Source organism: Sinohyriopsis cumingii, chromosome 1, assembly GCF_028554795.1.
Source record: "Sinohyriopsis cumingii isolate HCF-2022 chromosome 1, ASM2855479v2, whole genome shotgun sequence".
Lineage (NCBI taxonomy): Eukaryota > Metazoa > Mollusca > Bivalvia > Unionida > Unionidae > Sinohyriopsis > Sinohyriopsis cumingii.
The window spans coordinates 124,449,392-124,468,676 of NC_142961.1; the positions used below are offsets into that span (position 1 = coordinate 124,449,392).

Below are 19,285 nucleotides of genomic sequence, written 5' to 3' on the forward strand. Positions count from 1 at the left end.
GAGCAGGTTTGCCACCAAAGCGGATTTGACTGGTAAAATGAGAATGTCTAATGTGTACATTCGCGATATTCTTGTCAAGTTGAAAGGCGCAGTCGCGAAGAATGTGGCTGAAATCTCTGAAAACGGTGGAATCAGCGACAACGGTATATCAGTTTCTTATATGAAGATTATACTAATTCTACAACAAACAAAAAACAGCATGTGGATGACCAAATCGCTGACGTGTCAGCACCACGACGTTTGATAACTTCATGTGTTTATTTACAAGCATATTAAACAGCGAATGAAAGGGAGAAAAAGTGGTATGGTGAATAGCCGACTTATTTTTAGTTCTGTCGGGTATGGCTTCGATTCACCTAAACTTTACATCTTAAAGATCCGTGAGTCTGGATCATAGTAATTCATCGCAACCGCTTTTAGTGGCAAGTGGTGTGAATTCACAGTAGTGATTAATGTTATCCATATTGATGAGCCATCACTTACGCATAACACTAAAGCTGATAATATTCAATAATCGTTCATGTATACAACATGAGTGTCGTTGCTTGCCGTAGATGAATTTCAGTTCGAATGACTCGACGTTCATCCTGTCGGGCACTTAACTATCTTTGGAGTTTGTGTTTAAGATAAAATTTATCATTTTATATACGTGATAGATTCTGCGCGCGGTGATAAAGTTGCGGAATCTACCGACGGGATCTTGATTCAGCTGGTTAGTGATGTCAACATCGATAGTGATTTTGTTTCACTTGTTGATGAACATCTGCGTCAAAACTGCGTTACCAGACTCTTGTATATACTAAAATAAAATCTTATTAAAAACCAAATAGATATCAACCGATGGAACCAGCTTTATGTCCCACTACCAAAATTGAGGCCAACGTGGAATAACCGCAAATGCAAACGCCCATAGGTTGATTATACCACCAGATGTCAAAACACTCAGGAATTGTTTTTACAACTACAATGTGGAATTCATCACTGGATTCAACCCGGTTACGTTTACCTATTAATTTTTAATACCAACATTGACTCAGGTGAGACAAAGTGAGATAAAAAAGAACGCACTTATCCGTGTAATAATTATTGAACGAAGACGAGAACGATCGTTTGATACAACAGGCATATGTGGAACTAGTGTCTGTTTAAATAGAAAAGGGTGCTAGACCCCAGGAATATATAATTGTGGAAAACTTAAATATTCTTCAGTCGTAGATGTTTTTAATTGTATCACAGTTGTAAAGGTTTAAAAAAGATTCGTTCAGAAGTGCGCGTGCGAATAACACCTGCGTGTGATGAGTTTGGACAAGGTCTGCCAGTCGTGCAACTGTACTATGCGATTGTATTATTAACAGAAGAATTATAATAGACCATCAATATTACCGACTTGAATAAAATAACCGAAGCGGAACAGCGTCTACAAGATGAAATCACCAAGAGAAACGCGTTAATCATGAAATACAAACACGTGTATTTCGTTATAGTGTATTTTTGTGGGCTGGCCGCAGCAACAACTGTTGGTCTTGGTGTGACTGGTATCACAACCACAACAACCACCATAGGTTCTGAAATCGGCATTATTATCGGGACTATATCGATCTTAACCGGTGTCTCTGGGTAAGCTAGCACATTAATTTCAATTCGACTGCATTCACATGCATCATGTCTATTCAGAACTGCTTGCAGCTACACAAAGTAATCTTAACACCATTAGTAAACTGTATTCAGTGGCAGTCGAGGATAAAATAATTAACGCTGCTGAATTCGAGACTTGGCAGAAACAGAAAACTACAGACAACCCCGAGTACAGATATGAAACCGCGCAGCGCATTTACAGGCAATACAAGTCGAGTAAAAACAAAAATCTGTTTGTTTTAGGCTGTATTAGCCATTCATTACTCAGCATCACTATATGACTGGCCACATTACTTTCATGTATTATTAATGGTAATAATGTACGGGTTGCACAAGGTGTGTGGCTTGCTTGCTCAAATGGGCAAAATAAATGGGGGATACAAGCTGTGACCTACATCAGGGATAATATGAGCAAAATAAAGGCAAAAACGGCATAATGACACTACTCCAGTTGCTACAAAGACACAGAGTGCTTGGCCACAAAGCAGGTTTCCAGAGATGCCAACTTTGGTACGTATCTACAAGCGGAGATCGCTAAAGTGAACATTACTGTGACAGGCTGAACTCGGCTGGGAATTTATAGGCGCCGTGTCACAGCTCTTAGCAAAGAAAACGTGCAGATGAGGTTGGACGAGGATGGCATCCACTGTGTGCACGGTAGTGTGGAGAGGTTCAACTGTATTCTGTCTGAGTGGTTCTTTGGGCACCTGTTCGCCCAGGAAATTTTTGCGGAGAGTGCGCCTGCAAACCGGAGAAATGAGTTGGATCGCCAGCTGCGTGCCAATATGGTCGCCCTAAATGGATGAGGTTATGAGCAATAGTTTACTAACATAAAAATGGCCCGCTTGGGACCGTAGATTTTGCCCTTTATGGGAAGATGTCTTTTATACAGAGGTTCGTTATGTAGAGAAAAAGAAAGGCATTCATTATTATGATTTGTCTAACTTCTGTCCCTAATATGGAGACATCCGCTAAGACAGGTTTCATGGTGTACAAGATGATTACTACAATGATAAAAATGCTTCTGCGTGGGAATTATAGTGTGCTCGCTGTGTATTTAGAAATTATGTCCGACATAATCACGACGCTAAACAAATTACATACGAAAATTACAGGACAATAGGTGTGGCTTTGTTAGTTAAATTATGGACATTATTACTGTTGTTATTGTTGTTATTAGCATTATTAGTATTTATTATGTTTAGTAGTAGTAGCAGCATTAGTATTTATTATTATCATCATCTTCATTATTATTATTATTATTATTATTATTATTATTACAGCTTATGTCTGAGTACACACACCCAAGAAATCGTCATAAGTTGATCATAATCGGTGCAGTAAGTATCTGTCGTAACTAACAACACTCACAATACTGAAACCGTTGGACTTATTGACAGCAGTGTGTGTGGACGAGTGTGTGCAAAATTTCAAGGATGTAAACCTAGGGATAAAAATATTATATTTAATTTAATAGTGACCACATCATGTGTAATACAGGATGTACTAAATTGTATTTGTCATATGACAAATAGTTCAGGATGTAAATGTTATATAAAACAACAGCTATGGTAAATATTGAAATTTATGCATTTTCTTATTTTATTTTGTTTTTTGTTTGTTGAAATGGTTTAAATGACTGTGATCTAAACAGCTGTGTACCTTTAAACCCGTGAATGATTCTCATCCATATAACTGCAGCGTAGACCCTGGTCTGCCTCCGTATTATTGAATGGCATATCAGGGTCAAGGCAGCTTGTAGTTTGTCGTGCATGATGCAATGGTAACAACGGTATTTTGTGGTCTTACATTGGTCACAACCCTATCCTGAATTTCAAGTATGTTGGCAGAAAGATTTTTCAAATACTTCCTGAAAACACGCACTCTATAAAAAAATCCTGAAAGAAATGGTCAATTATTTGTTTTTAAATATGCTGTACGCTGAAGATTACACTAATCCTTTCACTCAGAGAACTATATAACTTCCATGATGGAGCGCGTGACACTTTATCAGGACCAAAATTCTTTGAACTTCTGAAACACCTGAACATCTGAAATACCTGTTAGAGCTTTCAATAGACTACTAAACATTTATTCTCAAGTTTGGGAAGATGGTGATTTACTATGAGGTTATAACTTTCTGTCTTCGTGATGTGAAGCAACAGTGATACATTATATAAGCACGGAAATGGCCATACTGACTCTTCCAACTACAGTTCCATGTCACCAAGAAACTATATTTGAAAAACTATGCTCTGAATAATAAATCACGAACTGCTTTGGCATATTGTGTCCAACAAGCCTTCAGTATAGATTCAGAAACTAAAGAAGCGCCAAAAGACATAGTCAAATTTTAAACGTTTATTACAGAGGTTTTTATTTATTTATTACAGAAGAAATGACATATAGTAAACAGTTTGTTTTTACATGGAGAAAGCGTATGCCACCACATGGAAGTATAGCATAATGCATTAAGCACCAGTCTCGCTCCATGAGGCTGCCTAATTTTAAATCCTAATTCTGAAAAGATGGATATATCAAAGTTGAGGTAGGTACCAACGTTTCTAAAAGATATGCTCAGGATTTGGGAATACCTCAAGGCAGCATATGGCCAGTTACCCATTTCAACATCAAAATTAAAAACATATTAAAATGCCTAAAACCTGGAATTTACGGCTTATTTTATGTAGACGACTTTTTGATCTGATGTTGATCCAAGAGTATGCACATTACTTATTATGAACTGCTAAGTTGTTTAAATAGAGTTTAGAAATGGTATAAAGAACATAGAACTTTTTAAAAATCGAAAAACCTAAAACTGCAACTTCTGCCGATTATGAAATTCATGCTGACACAAAGCTCTATCCTGACTTTCTCTGATTCCTCTTATTCAAGATAATAAAACTTTAGACTCATTTTGATCATAAACTAACTTTTGTTCCGCATATTAGATATTTTAGAGACAAGTGTCAAAAAGATCCCTCAGTTAACATGACCTGTGTCAAACAGAGATTAGGGAGTAGAGCAAAAATCTTTACTCACATCACATAAAACTTTAGACTCATTTTTGACCATGAATTAAATTTCGTTCCGCATATTAGATAGTTTAGAGTCAATTGTCAAAAAGTCCCTCAGTTAACATGACCTGAATCAAACAGAGATTAGGGAGTAGACCAGAAGGCTTTGCTCACATCACATACAACTTTACACTCATTTTTTGTCATAAACTAACTTTCGCTTTGCGTATTAGATAGTCCCTCAGTTAACACGACCTGTGTCAAAAAGAGATTAAGGAGTAGACCAGAAGGCTTTGCGCACATCACATAAAATTTTAGACAGATTTTTTACCGTAAACTAACTTTTGTTCCGCATATTAGATAGTTTAGAGACAAGTGTCTAAAAGCAACTCAGTTAACACGACTTGTGTCAAACAGAGATTAGGGAGTAGACCAGAAGGCTTTGCTCACATCACATAAAACTTTAGACTAATTTTTTACCGTAAACTAACTTTTGTTCCGCATATTAGATAGTTTAGAGACAATCGTCGAAAAGTCCCTCAGTTAACACGACTTGTGTCAAACAGAGATTAGGGGGCAGACCAGAAGGCTTTGCTCACATCACATAACACTTTAGGAAGATCTAAACTTAACCATTGTTCGATTGTGTACGGATCAGCTTGCAAATATTAGCTGCAGATGATTGATCCGATGCACTCACTAGGACTTAGACTTTGTCCAAAAACATTTAGAAGTTTTCTTTCAAAAGAGATATATGATGAGGCAACTGAACCATCACTATATCTCAGACGAATGAAACCGGCTGTCTAGAATACTATCAGACAACCCTTTAATCCATTTAATCCGGAAATACGATGTGGTCTTAAGGCTCAAACATCATAAACCTTGAACAGTCAGAAACCAAATTAATTCCCCTTTTGCATACAAATTCGTCCTCATCTAGAAGTAACTCATATTAATATTGCCAATAATAAACAAAAGTATGTTCCCAATGACTACCTTGGTTATCAGCCACCACCACCACCACCACCACCCAAAAAGTGATGATCTTTGCCAATTCAGAAAGTCACCAGCTAATCCTTTTGCTTTTCAGAGTAAATTTAATTTTTTTAAAAAGAATATATTCCCATAGCCATACGCCTTTGTATACAGACTAATCGAAGGACTGCAGATGTCGTGGCAGAACCTAATGGTACCATCGCGAGCTGGTTACCGGATCAAGCCTCCATTGTTACCACACAAATGACACCCATACTACATGGTATAATCTACAAGGAAACCCCTAAAGAAAGAAATGTCATCATTTTTCGGGTTTCATTTCCACACTGAAAACCTTACATAACCTTAAATTTCACAAACTGTTAATATATCAGATCTGAAACAAACATGACTTTGTTCATAATATATGAAAACATATTGTATAATGTTGTTGTCCTTGACACGCTGATTTTCATGGCATTAAAAAGATAAAACAGCCCATGTGTAATTCAGTTATCCGTCTCTGAATGGAAGACGGGTATCTCTCATGTAAAACAAATCGAAGAAATGCGATGGCTTTGTTTCGATAGTGTATAGAGACACACATACCTGACATAGGTATACCTCATGAAGGTAAACCTCGGCCATGCAGGTGATGTTTTTGCATAATTTTTTATTGTTACATTTTCCAAGCTTACATTTTATTCCCACTAATGTTGCCAGTAATGTGCTGATGTGCCATCATATATATATATATAATCTAATAACTATAATATATTAGAAATCAAACTAATAAAATGAATATGTAATAATTCTTTCTCGATATGAAAATTTTAACCCCAAAAAAGTGCATGCTTCGAGATTTCATTTTTTTCGTTAAATGGACTAAATAGTTGAGCTTCATCCGTACACTAACTACTTTATGCAATTTTCAGAAGATGGCACCACCAACCTTATTATATGGGCCACTAATAGATTTTATTTATTGGCTATAAAGATTTCTGGTAATTGCATCTCAAAGAAAATTATTAGACCTTCTTTGTGCCATCATATTCAAGTGTTTCTGTCATTGTGTACAGGTTATACGATGGGTTGATGTGGGTAAAAAATAAATACATTCGCGCGATAGTAAGATTTTTTCTTATTTTCTATTACCTACCCTATCCCGTGATATGTGATAATCCGATGACCGTTGTCCTCCGAGTGGGACAGCTAAAATCTGCTTTTTAACTTGCTAGATTTAGGGACCCATTATTTTTTTTTAAAAATGGGGGGGGGGGGCAGAGGAGCATGAACATATTTTTTTTTAAACATGGATATTTTTAATGTTTTATTTTTTGTTCACTTTTACTTCAAGATAAATACTGTTTTAACTAATTTCATGTGTATAATAGGTTACTGTTTAATGTAAATCTAATCAAAATATTGTATTCAAGCCATTGGAACGTCAGGATGCTTAAAATAACTCCAGACTCCACTCTTGAAAATGAAACTCATGGTCGCTTATTGCTGAAATTCCTTACGCTTATTGTGGCGATTATTCTCCCAATACCTTTATTGCTGTAATAGTCATAAACCTTGTGTCCCACTGATGATTTTTATAGACATCCCTGATCCCTTAAAAACAGGAGAAAAAACCCAGACGTGGACAGTGTCATTCCTGTGTTTGGACTCAACTTTTCGACATCAACAAACAGTCCACGTATATAAAACGATATTTTCAAAGACAGGGATAGATAAAACTTGACGCAGGGACAGACGGGGGGGGGGGGGGGGGGCATGCTAAGCTAATGTATTTTCCTCAAAAAAGCGCACAACAAACGGATTCCAGTCCACAGACCCCATGCCTACTTAATTAGCCCACAATCGCACACACACGCGCGTGCGCGCGCACGCATAAGTAAGATATTTCTTCGCCCGTACCTTGAATGTATTTATAAGCAAGCATTCTGGAAAAGTAACTAGCTCCGTCGACGAAGAAATAAAGCTGAGTCCACCATAGCAAGTAAAGAAGACTATGAGGCGCCATAGCGGACAAAACCTGGTCCAATGAGAAATTAGCCGTTAAAATTTGGATGTCGTAAGCAGTATAGTGGGACGATTTGGGGACAATGGAAATCCCAGTCAAAAAGGTCGTGGGACCTCGTGGAGACAAGATTTATAGGGACAATGGAAATCCCGGTCAAAAAAGGTCTTGGGACTGTATAGGGACAATGGGATTTACCATTAATATAGGGACAATAGGAATGGAACAGGTTAGGTTTACGTCACGATACTGAACATTGATAACAATGTAGCAAGGGGACTGACCTCAATCGGACCAAACAGCGGGAAAAAACCTAGAAAGCTTGGCGGAGCGGGACTGGTGGGACATAGCTATATAGAACACATACAACATACATACATGGACTGATAAACATCAATCTATCACACAAACAACTATAAAATCGACTTTTTAAAAAATAGACAAGAAGGCAAATCTTTCCTAGGCATATGAGTGGCCCTAAAAAGGGCCTTTAGTTTTCTTGTTCTAATTTCTTATATTCCTCCACCGTCGTCTTATTTTCTTCCCTACACTCTTTCTCTTGTCCTTTTTATCCTCCTCCTCTTCTTCCTTCTCCACTATCACCTCTTTTTTTCTTCTTTTCATTCTCCTCTTCTTTTTCAATTTTAGCATTCATTCCTCTTATCCTTGCTTTGTCTTCTATATCTTCTTTTTCTTCTTTAATCATTTCTCTGAGTGTTTCCTTCGTCTTTTTTAAATTATTAATTTCTACTTTCAAAATGAGCGGACTATTTGCACCATTCTCTATTCTGTCAAGCAACACTTCTACCACGCCTATGGTATCCACGACTTCCTGCAACTTTTACATCTTGTCAATATGTTTGCTGGTTATTTTCTTTGGTTTTTCAGTTGAATGGCGCGAATGTCTATCCATCCATCCATCCATCCATCCATCTATCTATCTATCTATCTATCTATCTATCTATCTGTCTATCTATCTATCTATGTTGGATTATAGAGGTTTGCGCTCTTCCGAGCATGTACCTCTGATTTATGCCTACATGGTAGGTTATTTAATTGTTCCTAGGGGAAGGAATTGGAGCCACTTGTCAGGTGTTATTTTATGTGGTTAGATTTGTTTGGTGTTATTTTATTTTCAGGCCAAGTCTGTTTGGTTAAGACATATATCGTTGCCGAATACTTGGGTCGCTAAGACGTGACAAAGACATCTGATCTTATTTATTCCCTAAATTTAAGTTTGTTAGCCTGTCTACTAGTTGTGTGATATCAGGCTAAAACTATTTTGATAAGACAGATATCTTTGCCGAATACTCGGGTCGCTAAGACATGTCAAAGGCATCTGATCTTATTTGTCCTTACATTTAGTTTGTTTGCCTGTCTCCTAGTTGTAAATAATTTAATTACGGAGTTTTAGTTTTATATTTTGTTTTGTATCCCAGATTCATGTATAAAGCTAATTATATGTACATATGAGAGATCAAGGTTAGAGTTGTTATGGTTGTTATTCATTAAAAACTCTGAGTATGTTTCCGGGGATCCAATTTATTTTGCTCCATTTGTAGTTAGGTTCTTTCTTTATTTTCTGGCAGGTGTTGAATATATGTGTTAGGTCTTTTATAACCGGCAGTGGTAGCAGTTTGGTTCGCGGGTTGGGGTCTTATGTGTTGCCCAAAGCTGCTGGCTAATTTGTTTTTTCCGGTATAGAATCTAGTTATGTTTTTTGATCATTGTTGTTGATTTTAGGTGGTTTCTTATTCCTGTTATTATCTTTTAGAATAGAGTATAGTTTCCTGCCTTTGGTGTTTTGGTTCCAGCATTCCTGCCATTTGCTATCAATAAAGTTATTCGTTATGCTTTGGAGTTCGCTGACGCTGACACTGTAATTAATGGCTATATGAGTTGGTTCATTTAGGTTTTGTTTCACTATTTGGTCAGCTAACTCATTTCCTTGAATATCATTGTGGGATGGTATCCACAGGATTTCGATTTTTTGTTTGTTGCTATATAATTCTTTAATTAATACATATGTTTGCCTGAGGAAATTGTCTCTTGATGAAGTATTATGATTTAGTATAGATGTTATGACGCTCAGCGAGTCACTTATAATCACTGCTTTAGGTATGCTGTTGTCCTTAATCCATCTGAGTGCTTCTTGGATGGTTTTCGGATATTAAGTTGCTACTTTTCAAATGGTATTTAAGTCGATTAGTTATTATTGATTCCATAATTTTGCAAATATTATTAGTCAGGGAGATTGGTCTATACGAATTTATGTCATTGGGGTCTTTACCTTGTTTGCGGATTGGGATTACTATTGCATGTTTTGGGTAGCTTGCCTACATCCAAGATCTTGTTAAGCAGCTTTATTATTTATGGCGCGAATGATGATATAAACGATCTCAGTCGCCTAGTCGACTGGTTAATTCTCGAATGTCGAGATTTTTAATTAGTCGGTACTGTAGGAATGGTGCCACTACAGTTCTGTGTTTATGTGTGAGTGTCACACCTAATTGATCTGTCTGGACGAGGCAAGGTGGAAAGGAATCTAGGAAGGCGCTCAAACCCAAACAAACAATTCCCAATCCGCCAACTAATAAGAGCGTTTTAATGAGTTGAATTAGCATTTCCAGTCATAGTAAATACCAAATATTGCCAACTAAAAGAAACAAGTTATTAGTTAAGAATTCAGCCCTCAATTAGATTTAATATATCATATTTTCGTAGTGCATGTTCAAAATCAACCAGAATATTCAACTACCAATCAAATTTGAGTTTAAACATCAAACACTACCAAGTTGGAAAACCAGCCAAAGAATTCAACCTCCAGTCAGATGCAGCCTTTCATAATTAATATGTTCGAGATAGCCAAAGTAGAAAAACTAGTCAACGATTTCAACTTCCAATCAAATTCGAGTTTACATAGCAAACACCACCAAGTTAGAAAACCCACCAAAATTCAAATACCAATCAAATTTGAGTTTACATACCTGCCACTACCAAGTAAGAGAACGAACCGAAATTTCAACTGCCAATCAGATTTAGTTTTATGTAGTTAGTCCGAGCAACTAATACACCGAGCACATAACACTAACAGCCTTAAACGCCAGGACGTATTTTCGTTTCAAATCGAGTCCAGTTATACTAGTGGATAAAAAATAAACCCAATAATGTGTAAGCCACCTGTGCAATTCTGTCAAATTGTTCGAGTTTCGGAATTTTGCTACATCTTTACTGTTCAAAATGATTCTAGTACATAGTATATGTTATAAATGCCCTAAAATTTTTATTAATTATTATGTCCAAGCGACTTAAAAGGAAATTTTTAGTCACTGTTAGGTGTAGTAAGTTGTTAATTTTGAAGCGGTGGATAAAAGGATCGAATCAGTTTTGTAGTTTTATCGAATCGGGATTCCAAGCCAAAGTGGAATCTCTTGGATAATAGGCAATTTGTTCTTTTAGCACTAAGAATGGCTTTTAGGTCGGCAGCCTGAAGGTGTTGCGGCGATTCTCAAAGTCCCATGTATCTACTGCCGTATTTTGATCTTCGTATGTTTCATTGGGAAATGCCTCGTACCCATACATTCTTGTTAACGCAGTGGCATAATCCACAAGGATAGTGAGCTGCGTTTCCTGATAAGCCTTAGAGAAGTCTTGCAGTATGATACTTTGAGCCAATAGCCATTGTTGTGTATTGAGACTTCTCTTCGGTTTAGGTAACCTCCTGGCCAAATAATATACCGAACTGATAAGTTCTTGGTCTTTTTGGGGTCAGTTAAAGTTTCCTTTAAACCCAATTCCTCAGATCTTTGCTCAATCGTAACCCCTTCTTCATTTTCATCGTCAGCGCTTTCTTCTTCTGATGTTGTTTTTGTTAGCTCTCCTGAGTTCTTCTCTTCTATATTAGTTATGGTGGTAGCATCACTTGCGGTTACGTCCGTTTGCGTTTATGCATCCTTCGTTTTCTTTTGCTACCGATCACAGATTTGTGTAGATGTAGCAATTCTAACCACTGGAGGAGCCTGTATCGTGTGTTGGTGTCCATGCATACTTCCTAAGTTAGTAGCAAGAGTACCAGAGTGGTTAGCCGCCTCTTTGTAGACAGGTTTCCTTCTCTGAATGTATTTCCTTTTGCTATTCTTTCTGTTGGTTATACAATAGTCTTCCTCACCTCCGACATATAGGTCCTCACCCTCATTGTTAGAAGTCCAGACCAGTAGTAGAGTTGTTCTCTTTTCTCTTGCTCTCAAACTCCAATTTGAAGCTTGTTTTTGCCAAGATCTTAAATGGCTGTTAGTGCTGGTGCTGGTATAACTGCAATAGCTGGTAGCCACCTTGGAACCACGCCGTTTACTCTTTGTGTTGCGGTGTTTTCTTCCATCGCGGTTGTGCTTCTAGCTTGTTCAACGCGAATATGACGCAAAAATGACGAGCGCTTGACTTAATATTTGTCAAACAAGGACGTGAAGGAAAACATCCCTTACACTCACTTCACATATTATCTACTATCCACACAAATGTACGCTAACTCATACAAACTCCAAATATACTATCCACACATGAGAAGAAGAAAAATACTTTTATGCTATCCACAAACCCCAAATCTACTATCCACACAAACGTACTCGAACCCATACACACACTCTACTATCCACACACGGGAAGGAGAAAAAAAAATCCCAAATATACTATCAGCACGGAAAGGAAGGAAAAACAAACCCCAAATATGCTATCTGCACAGGGAAGAGGAAAAAACAAATCCCGTATCTACTATCCACACAGAGGTGATGAGAAAAATTAATCCAATATACACTATCAACACAGAGGGAAGAAGAAGAAGAAGAAAAAAAATATATTATCCACACAGAGGGAGAAAAAAATAACACAATATCTACTATCTAGACAAATGTACGCTAACTCATACAAACACAAAATCTACTATCCACACACGGGAAGAGAAAAAAAAACTAAAATATACTATTCACACAAACGTACACTAACCCATACAAACACACGCACACTATCCCATCAGTAATAGAGCGAGTGTTTATAATCACACTACTCGCACTCATACAAATTGGCAGTTTGAATGGTCTCTTTTCTAGAAATATGGGTAGCCCTGAGAAAGGCTGGGGTTTTCTGTGAACTCCAGATGCACCTGGTTAATGGTAACACCTCCCAGGCCAGGCACCACAGACACAGCATCGGCTCCCGTCATTGTCCAAATCGACTGTAGCTTATAGACACACTTCTATTTTATTTACATGAAACAAAGAAGTGAAGTGCTTATAAACACAATTTTATTTTTTTAACTTACATACTATTGGCCATATCTCTTTTCTAGAGTATTGGGGTAGCCCTGAAAAGTCGTGTTTTTGTGGACGGGGAGTTATTGCAATTTTTTATCGTCTAAGATTGCGTCCCCGTGTGGCGGCAGGCTTTCCCACGGGACAAGGTCTCTTCTTCGGGAAGAGAAGGAGAATTCTTTCGTGTCTACAAGGCAGTCGAAAAATCCTCTGTCTGGCTTATGTTGTTGCTGATGATGATGTTCTCCCTGGTTCTGAAGTATGTACTTCTCCGTCCACTCTTCTTGCTCTTTCTTGATACCCTCTCTGAAGAGCTGTTCTGTCAGGTTTTTAGTCACTTTCAACATCCTGACATTCTCTATCTCTTCAGTCTTCGGTATCAGGCTTTGCCTGACACGGTGTAAAGTCACGTAAGCTTCGTTCAGCTTCGCTAGTCTTGAACACATCTTCGTAGGAGGATGAGTCAACAATGGGTGGTCAGACTGGAGACTGCCTCGCTTTATATGGTCAGGTGCGGAGGCGACAGAAAACATACCTAAGATTTTTTGTTGGGTCGGAACGCTATGAATGTTGATTTTATGGAGAGGGATAGAGATAAGTCATAGAGCATGTATAATGATAAAAATTGACAAAAAAAGGCAGACACAATTTGTTCAAAACACAAAATTTTTTATTCAAACATGACAGTTTTGTAAGATGCATCAGTTGCATTTATCAAATGGAAAGCAGCATTGCTGAGATTCAGTCTCAGGCGGACATCCACACCGTTCAACAAATACGTCTCTTGCAACTACATGTCTAAATGCAAACGATCCATCAGTTCTAAACTTTTGTTTTCTCCAATGATTTTGTTCGACGGCTTTAACGTTGGTTTTAACAATCAAATTGTAGTTAGGTTCTTTATCTGTAATCAAATCGGTATCAGTGTATTTGCATGTTGTGTCAGGTTTCCATACCACTCAAGCATCCATATGGGTGTTCTTGGCTTCTTTTCCGTACCTCAAGAGACTTTACAGGTACGTTCGGTAAGGGTAAGTATCCATGCTGCGACTGACTAGTTTGATATTCAAGTACAAATCCACTAAGCTGAACAAGGAATGCATAAATTGTTGACGGGAGCTACTGGTTCAGCGATTATAGCATCATTAGTTGGATCGAGAACTTTGACTTTCAAAGTACAAGTAACTACTATTCAGATCGATATAATCTTTGGGTTGTCTTTGATTTCAAACTCAGTGGGGTTTGATCCTGAATCCTTGATAGGGGAAACGGGATGAAATTCTACCTATTGAGATTCTTGCATCGCCATCATAGTGAATGGCATGGCAAACAGACCCAGTTCCGACTTGGAACATACGCAAGACTCTCGGTGCATCATTTTTATTTATTTATTTCTCTCTGTGATTTTTTTTAAAAGTAAAAAACTTCTCAGTCTCGGACGATTCTTCCTTTCTTACTTTTTCTAGCTTTGTGGGTGTGAAAGCCTCTGAAGGGGTATTTTCCTCGTCTCTTTCTGTCTTGCACTTGCCGTAGCGTCGGGAAAGCAGCAATATCTGACTCGGCAACGTCCAGGGCGTTTATAGGAGTTTCTCGTCGGCCCAACATGTCTTTGCCTGCTATCAGAAAGCTTTTTTGGGGTTTTGTTTGTCGATGATGACATTTTGTAGAATGTCTTCACCGTGCGTCAATGCGGCACCTTTAAAAGCGTGCAATCCTCGTGCCACCATCCAAAAAATCGAAAAGCCGATTCAACATATCTTTTAAACAATGTCCTAGCTGTCGAGCGACGTCTCGGTACACGGGATACATGACATATGAGTCGTTCGAGAATCGTTTTTCGAAAATGGAATTTCACCGTGACTTTCTCTTTGGTGAATAGACTATTTTGTCCCTGTCCCAGGTCTCTTTTTATAGCAATGTCGAAAGTGTCAGGATACAACTTATTGACGGGCTAATAATGAGGATGTACAAATTCCCGTGAACATAATAGGTGTTTCCACCTTTCTGGTCATTATGTATCACAGAATCCGCTTTGAAAGGAATGCCGCGCAGTAACGATACGGAGGTATGTCCCACCACGTTGTACTTCATCACATCGGAGTACACAAAGATCAAATTCAGTTATTGGTTCAGTTATACATGTGATAAGAAATACTTATAAAAATCGATCCTTGTTGTTAATGTCTATGGAATTGAGGACCCATATGAGGTCTCCACCCATAACAATTCAGGACAAAATATAATGGACAACGTTTTGGCGTCCTCAAATTTCATCAGCAGGCGACGAGCTCCATTTTGGTACTCAATCGTGACAAATTTGTTCAGTCTGGTCAGGACTCTGCCAAACTGATCGTTGAAAATACTGGCAATCAAATCCACTAAATGTTCACCGCTAAAATATATATTACCGGAATTTCAATTTTATAGATACTTAAGTTAGCTTTAGCTAATTGTGGGTTTCTTGTCATTGTAAAAACTTGATCTCAGGTAATCAACTCTTGTTGCACTTGTTCGTTCAAGAGTTCGACATGACAATTGTTTTGATTTTTAGTGATATTTTGGATTTGTGTCGGGTGAATTATTTCCACCAAAGTCACTTCCCAACGGGCTTCGTGATCCAATTTGATTACCAGGGGTAATTTGGCCGTGTAACAACATAAAGTGTTTTTGGGAAACGCCTACATGGAACTGTCACTGGGTAAAGTTAAGTAAAATTGACTGATTGTTGTTGTTCAAAATTCCAGAGTTCTATTGCTGTCCGAGGGGTCACTCGAAGTCAAAAGAGTGTCTAAAAGAGGAATATTTTGGTGATTGTTGATGGTGGAGTGGTGACTGACGTTGGGCACAAGACTCCCGTTGATTCCCTTCGACGGGTATATTAGGGAAGGATTGGGAAGACGGTAACCAATGCAACTGCTTTGTAAAATGATCTACAATTGTTTGTCTCCTTGTTGTAAACTCACATTGGAAAAGGCAGCACCGATGAGACAATACAGCATAAAGATTTTGCAGTAAAACACGATTTGCGTTTTAGGCACACGTTCTCCACACCACACCCACACTGGTTGTTTTTGTAGATCATGCAGAGAAGAACTCGGTGAAGGAGTAGTCACTGCTGTGGTAGCGGTAGCTGAGGCTGTGTGGAAGGACATGATGCTCATTTCTTTCTATAGTCGACGACTTGCGAAGCATCGATCCAAGAATCAATCTTGGGAGGATATCCTTTCCAACGCACTTTGACTTCTTTGACACAGCGTTTTCCCACTTTACGGGTTCTTCATTCGAGAATGCTTTCAATGTCGTACATTCCATCTTCTTTTTTTATCACGCGTTGTAACTCGGGCAAGTAAAACGTTCCTTTTAACACTTCCCCATTCATGTATTCCAATTTATAGACGGCAGGATAATGGCCACGCACGCGTCCAGTGATATGAAACAATTCGGTGGTCCGGTTGGGTAAGTGACCTTTGTAGAACTGCATTTGCTTTTGCCTGTGCACCCAATCTCCTTCTGCCAACGCTCCACCTTTCATGGGAACAGTCACCGTAGGAGACGTACCACATAGACGCTCAAAAACGGTCACTTCGTTGTCGGTCACTTCTTCGTGGGTACGTCCGATGCTTCGATGGTAAGATTGGTTGTTCGCTTGAACCCAGTGCGGAAAGACGTCGATGTACTTTGGAGTGTATAAAATATTTTCAACATGCGTTCTTTCAAGGCGAGTTGAAAACGTTTATGATGCTAGCTTTGGTTTCGGGATTCCTGGTGGTGAAAAAATGAATGTCACGGTTTTTAAAAAACTCATTTTGGAAAGTTTGGTTCAGAAATATGGGTCTTAGTCGGTTTCCCATCAAAGAGGGTACAACCGCTTTGATTCAACACCATTTTGAGGGATCGGACTAATTCGCTGTTTCATTTGGAAGTCAATGGCATGACCCAGGCCAATTTGGGAAAGACATCGATGACACAAAACAACTTTTTGTAGTCACGACTGTAGGTGTCCAAATGAGAGGCATCGACTAAAACGGTGTCCTCCCGGAGTGGTCTTTCGGGAAATGGTAATGACAGTCTTGTCCTGAAGGGAGAGGTTGACCTCGGTGACGGGTTCTTCTGGCTGTGCAGTTAACACAAGTTTAAAATTTACTTTTTTCACTAAACGTTTGAATCTAGGATCACGCCTCTTGGGAATAATTGGCCACTTCTTTGGTCCAAGCCTCGAAACCCAATTTTTCCAGTCACATACATTTCTTCGGTGAGGGCGTAAGTCACAAGTTACACAACACATCGTCGTACACATCTTCAGTACCTAAAAGTTGACGAATCTGTTTTCCCGTAGAGGACGCGAAGTATCTAAATTAAAAGACAATGCTTTTAGCAGAACTAGTTTATCGTTCTCATTTAAAGGGAAAACTATCATGCTTTATTTGGTGGTAAATACCGTTCATAAAGAGTTCACAAGGAATCGACTGATACACAAAATCCCAGAGAGCAAGTCACTAAGACACACACCACACGTCGACTCATATTCATGGGATACCGTCTTCGTAATAAGTTATCGTAATCCTCCACCGTTTGAATCTTTTCATCTATTTCCTTCCACGGAATCTGTTGTATCACCACTGATATTGGGCGTGGCATGGTAGCCCGTTTTTATACCTCTTTTTGTCGAAGGCAATAAGTGCATTTTCTGCACAGAGTTGATCGGACTTTACTTCTAATTATCCTTATTTTATTTAAAATATTCTCTTAGAGCGAAAGTAATGGACATAATGAGTAATTTCTGTCCACTGCCATTCAGGGTAACGGTCTAGAATGTCAATAAAATTTCTAATGTAAACGGTCTAAAGGGGGATAATGGGATGAACGCAGACTTGATCCAGAGAAATCTACGAATTTGTTGACCTTTTCAGTTTTGACTTGTAAATTTCTAGACACAAAAAGTTTTACAGTCACCAATAGATATTTTGCTCTGGCAAGTCCCTTGCAAACATCCTTGTAGATCTTCTCTTGCAGATCGTTTGGTAAGCCTTGAATATTACTTTTCAAATGGGGTTTAAATACTTGTCTCGGTGTTGTCGAATGTTTTACTTCTAGCCAAGCTGGTATCTTAAAGGACATGGTATGCCACTTCAGTAACTAGGGTCCCACTAAAGGTAGGTAGTGACAATACAGAGACCATCAAGCATGTTCAGGTAAGCCGAATCTTTCTGATCCCACTCGTGAAGTGAAGTGACGAACCGCAACTGAAGCACTTGACTTTATCCCTTTTACCTAAGAGATAAATCCGGCTCTAATTCTAGCGAGGTAGGTCCTCCCAGATATTTAGGCCATTTTACTTGGAAGGTTTGGAATCGACGTTCAAAGTTGTAGTATTCAGGCAAATGCACAGGGAACAAATATTCGTCTTTCACATGTTCATTTATATGAGGGCGCGGTGAAATCCCCAGGAGTTTACTTAGGATTACATGACATCCGTAGGGTGGTAGCTGCATGGTTTCATGTGGATGATGACATTAATAATGAAAACCATTAAAGTGATACAGTTTTCTGTAATGAGTGGCATCGCTTTCTCATTCGTCAGGTTTCATACGCCCAGCATCACTTTCCATAGTTGAGGTAGTGGTAGTAGTTGTAGTCATAGCGAAGATCCCATGATGTGGTGCTGCATTGCTGCGATCACAGCGTACGGCATCGCTATCAACACAAGACACAGCATCGCACTCCACTTGAGAATCTCCGAACTGAAATGATGTCTGTTTAAATGTATTCATATTTCTCGCTTAGTCTGCGAAAATGCCTTTCTGAGTCTCGTCGCCCTTGTGGTATTTTTGTGTCTTGGGAAAGTGGTAAATTTCGTAAACTTCCAAGTCTAGAGCTTTAAAACATTTCACGCTGACCCACATTCCTTCAAGTCGCGTTCTTCCTGGGTGTCCTGACTAGGCCGGGCTTGGTTGGACGTTTCGGCACAAGTACGACAAAAGGGAAATATCAGCTTTCCTTTGCAATGGTGAGGTGAAACGGGATGGTACAAGTCCTTGGGAGGCAAGATTTTACACGTGATCAATCCATCGTTTTGTCGAATGTTTTCCACGTCGATGTGTTTCGTCAACAATTGTGGATGCCCTGCTGAAAAGTGGCAATATTTGTACACGTAAGGATACAGCTGACACACGTCCAAGTATTTCATTTCTTCTCCTTTCTCCTCGTCGGTTTGGTACAGCAAATAGGAGACATTTTTCCGTCCTCCGTACAAAATGCTCCGCGGGTTCAGTGGGTCTACCAGCTTGTAACTTTCCACGATGATTTAAATTCGGGATCGGTTTTCA

At 38.7% G+C, this 19,285-nt stretch overlaps 1 protein-coding gene across 1 annotated transcript in view; it reads left to right on the forward strand.

Moving 5' to 3' along the window:
• The window catches only part of LOC149807809 (uncharacterized), a 243,214-nt gene that overhangs the window by 42,474 nt on the left and 181,455 nt on the right, over window positions 1-19,285 (forward strand). Inside the window, exon 3 of the mRNA XM_089960550.1 lies at window positions 2,919-2,975. Within this exon, the coding sequence (XP_089816676.1) occupies window positions 2,919-2,975 (57 nt within the window). The remainder of the gene's footprint in view (window positions 1-2,918; window positions 2,976-19,285) is intronic.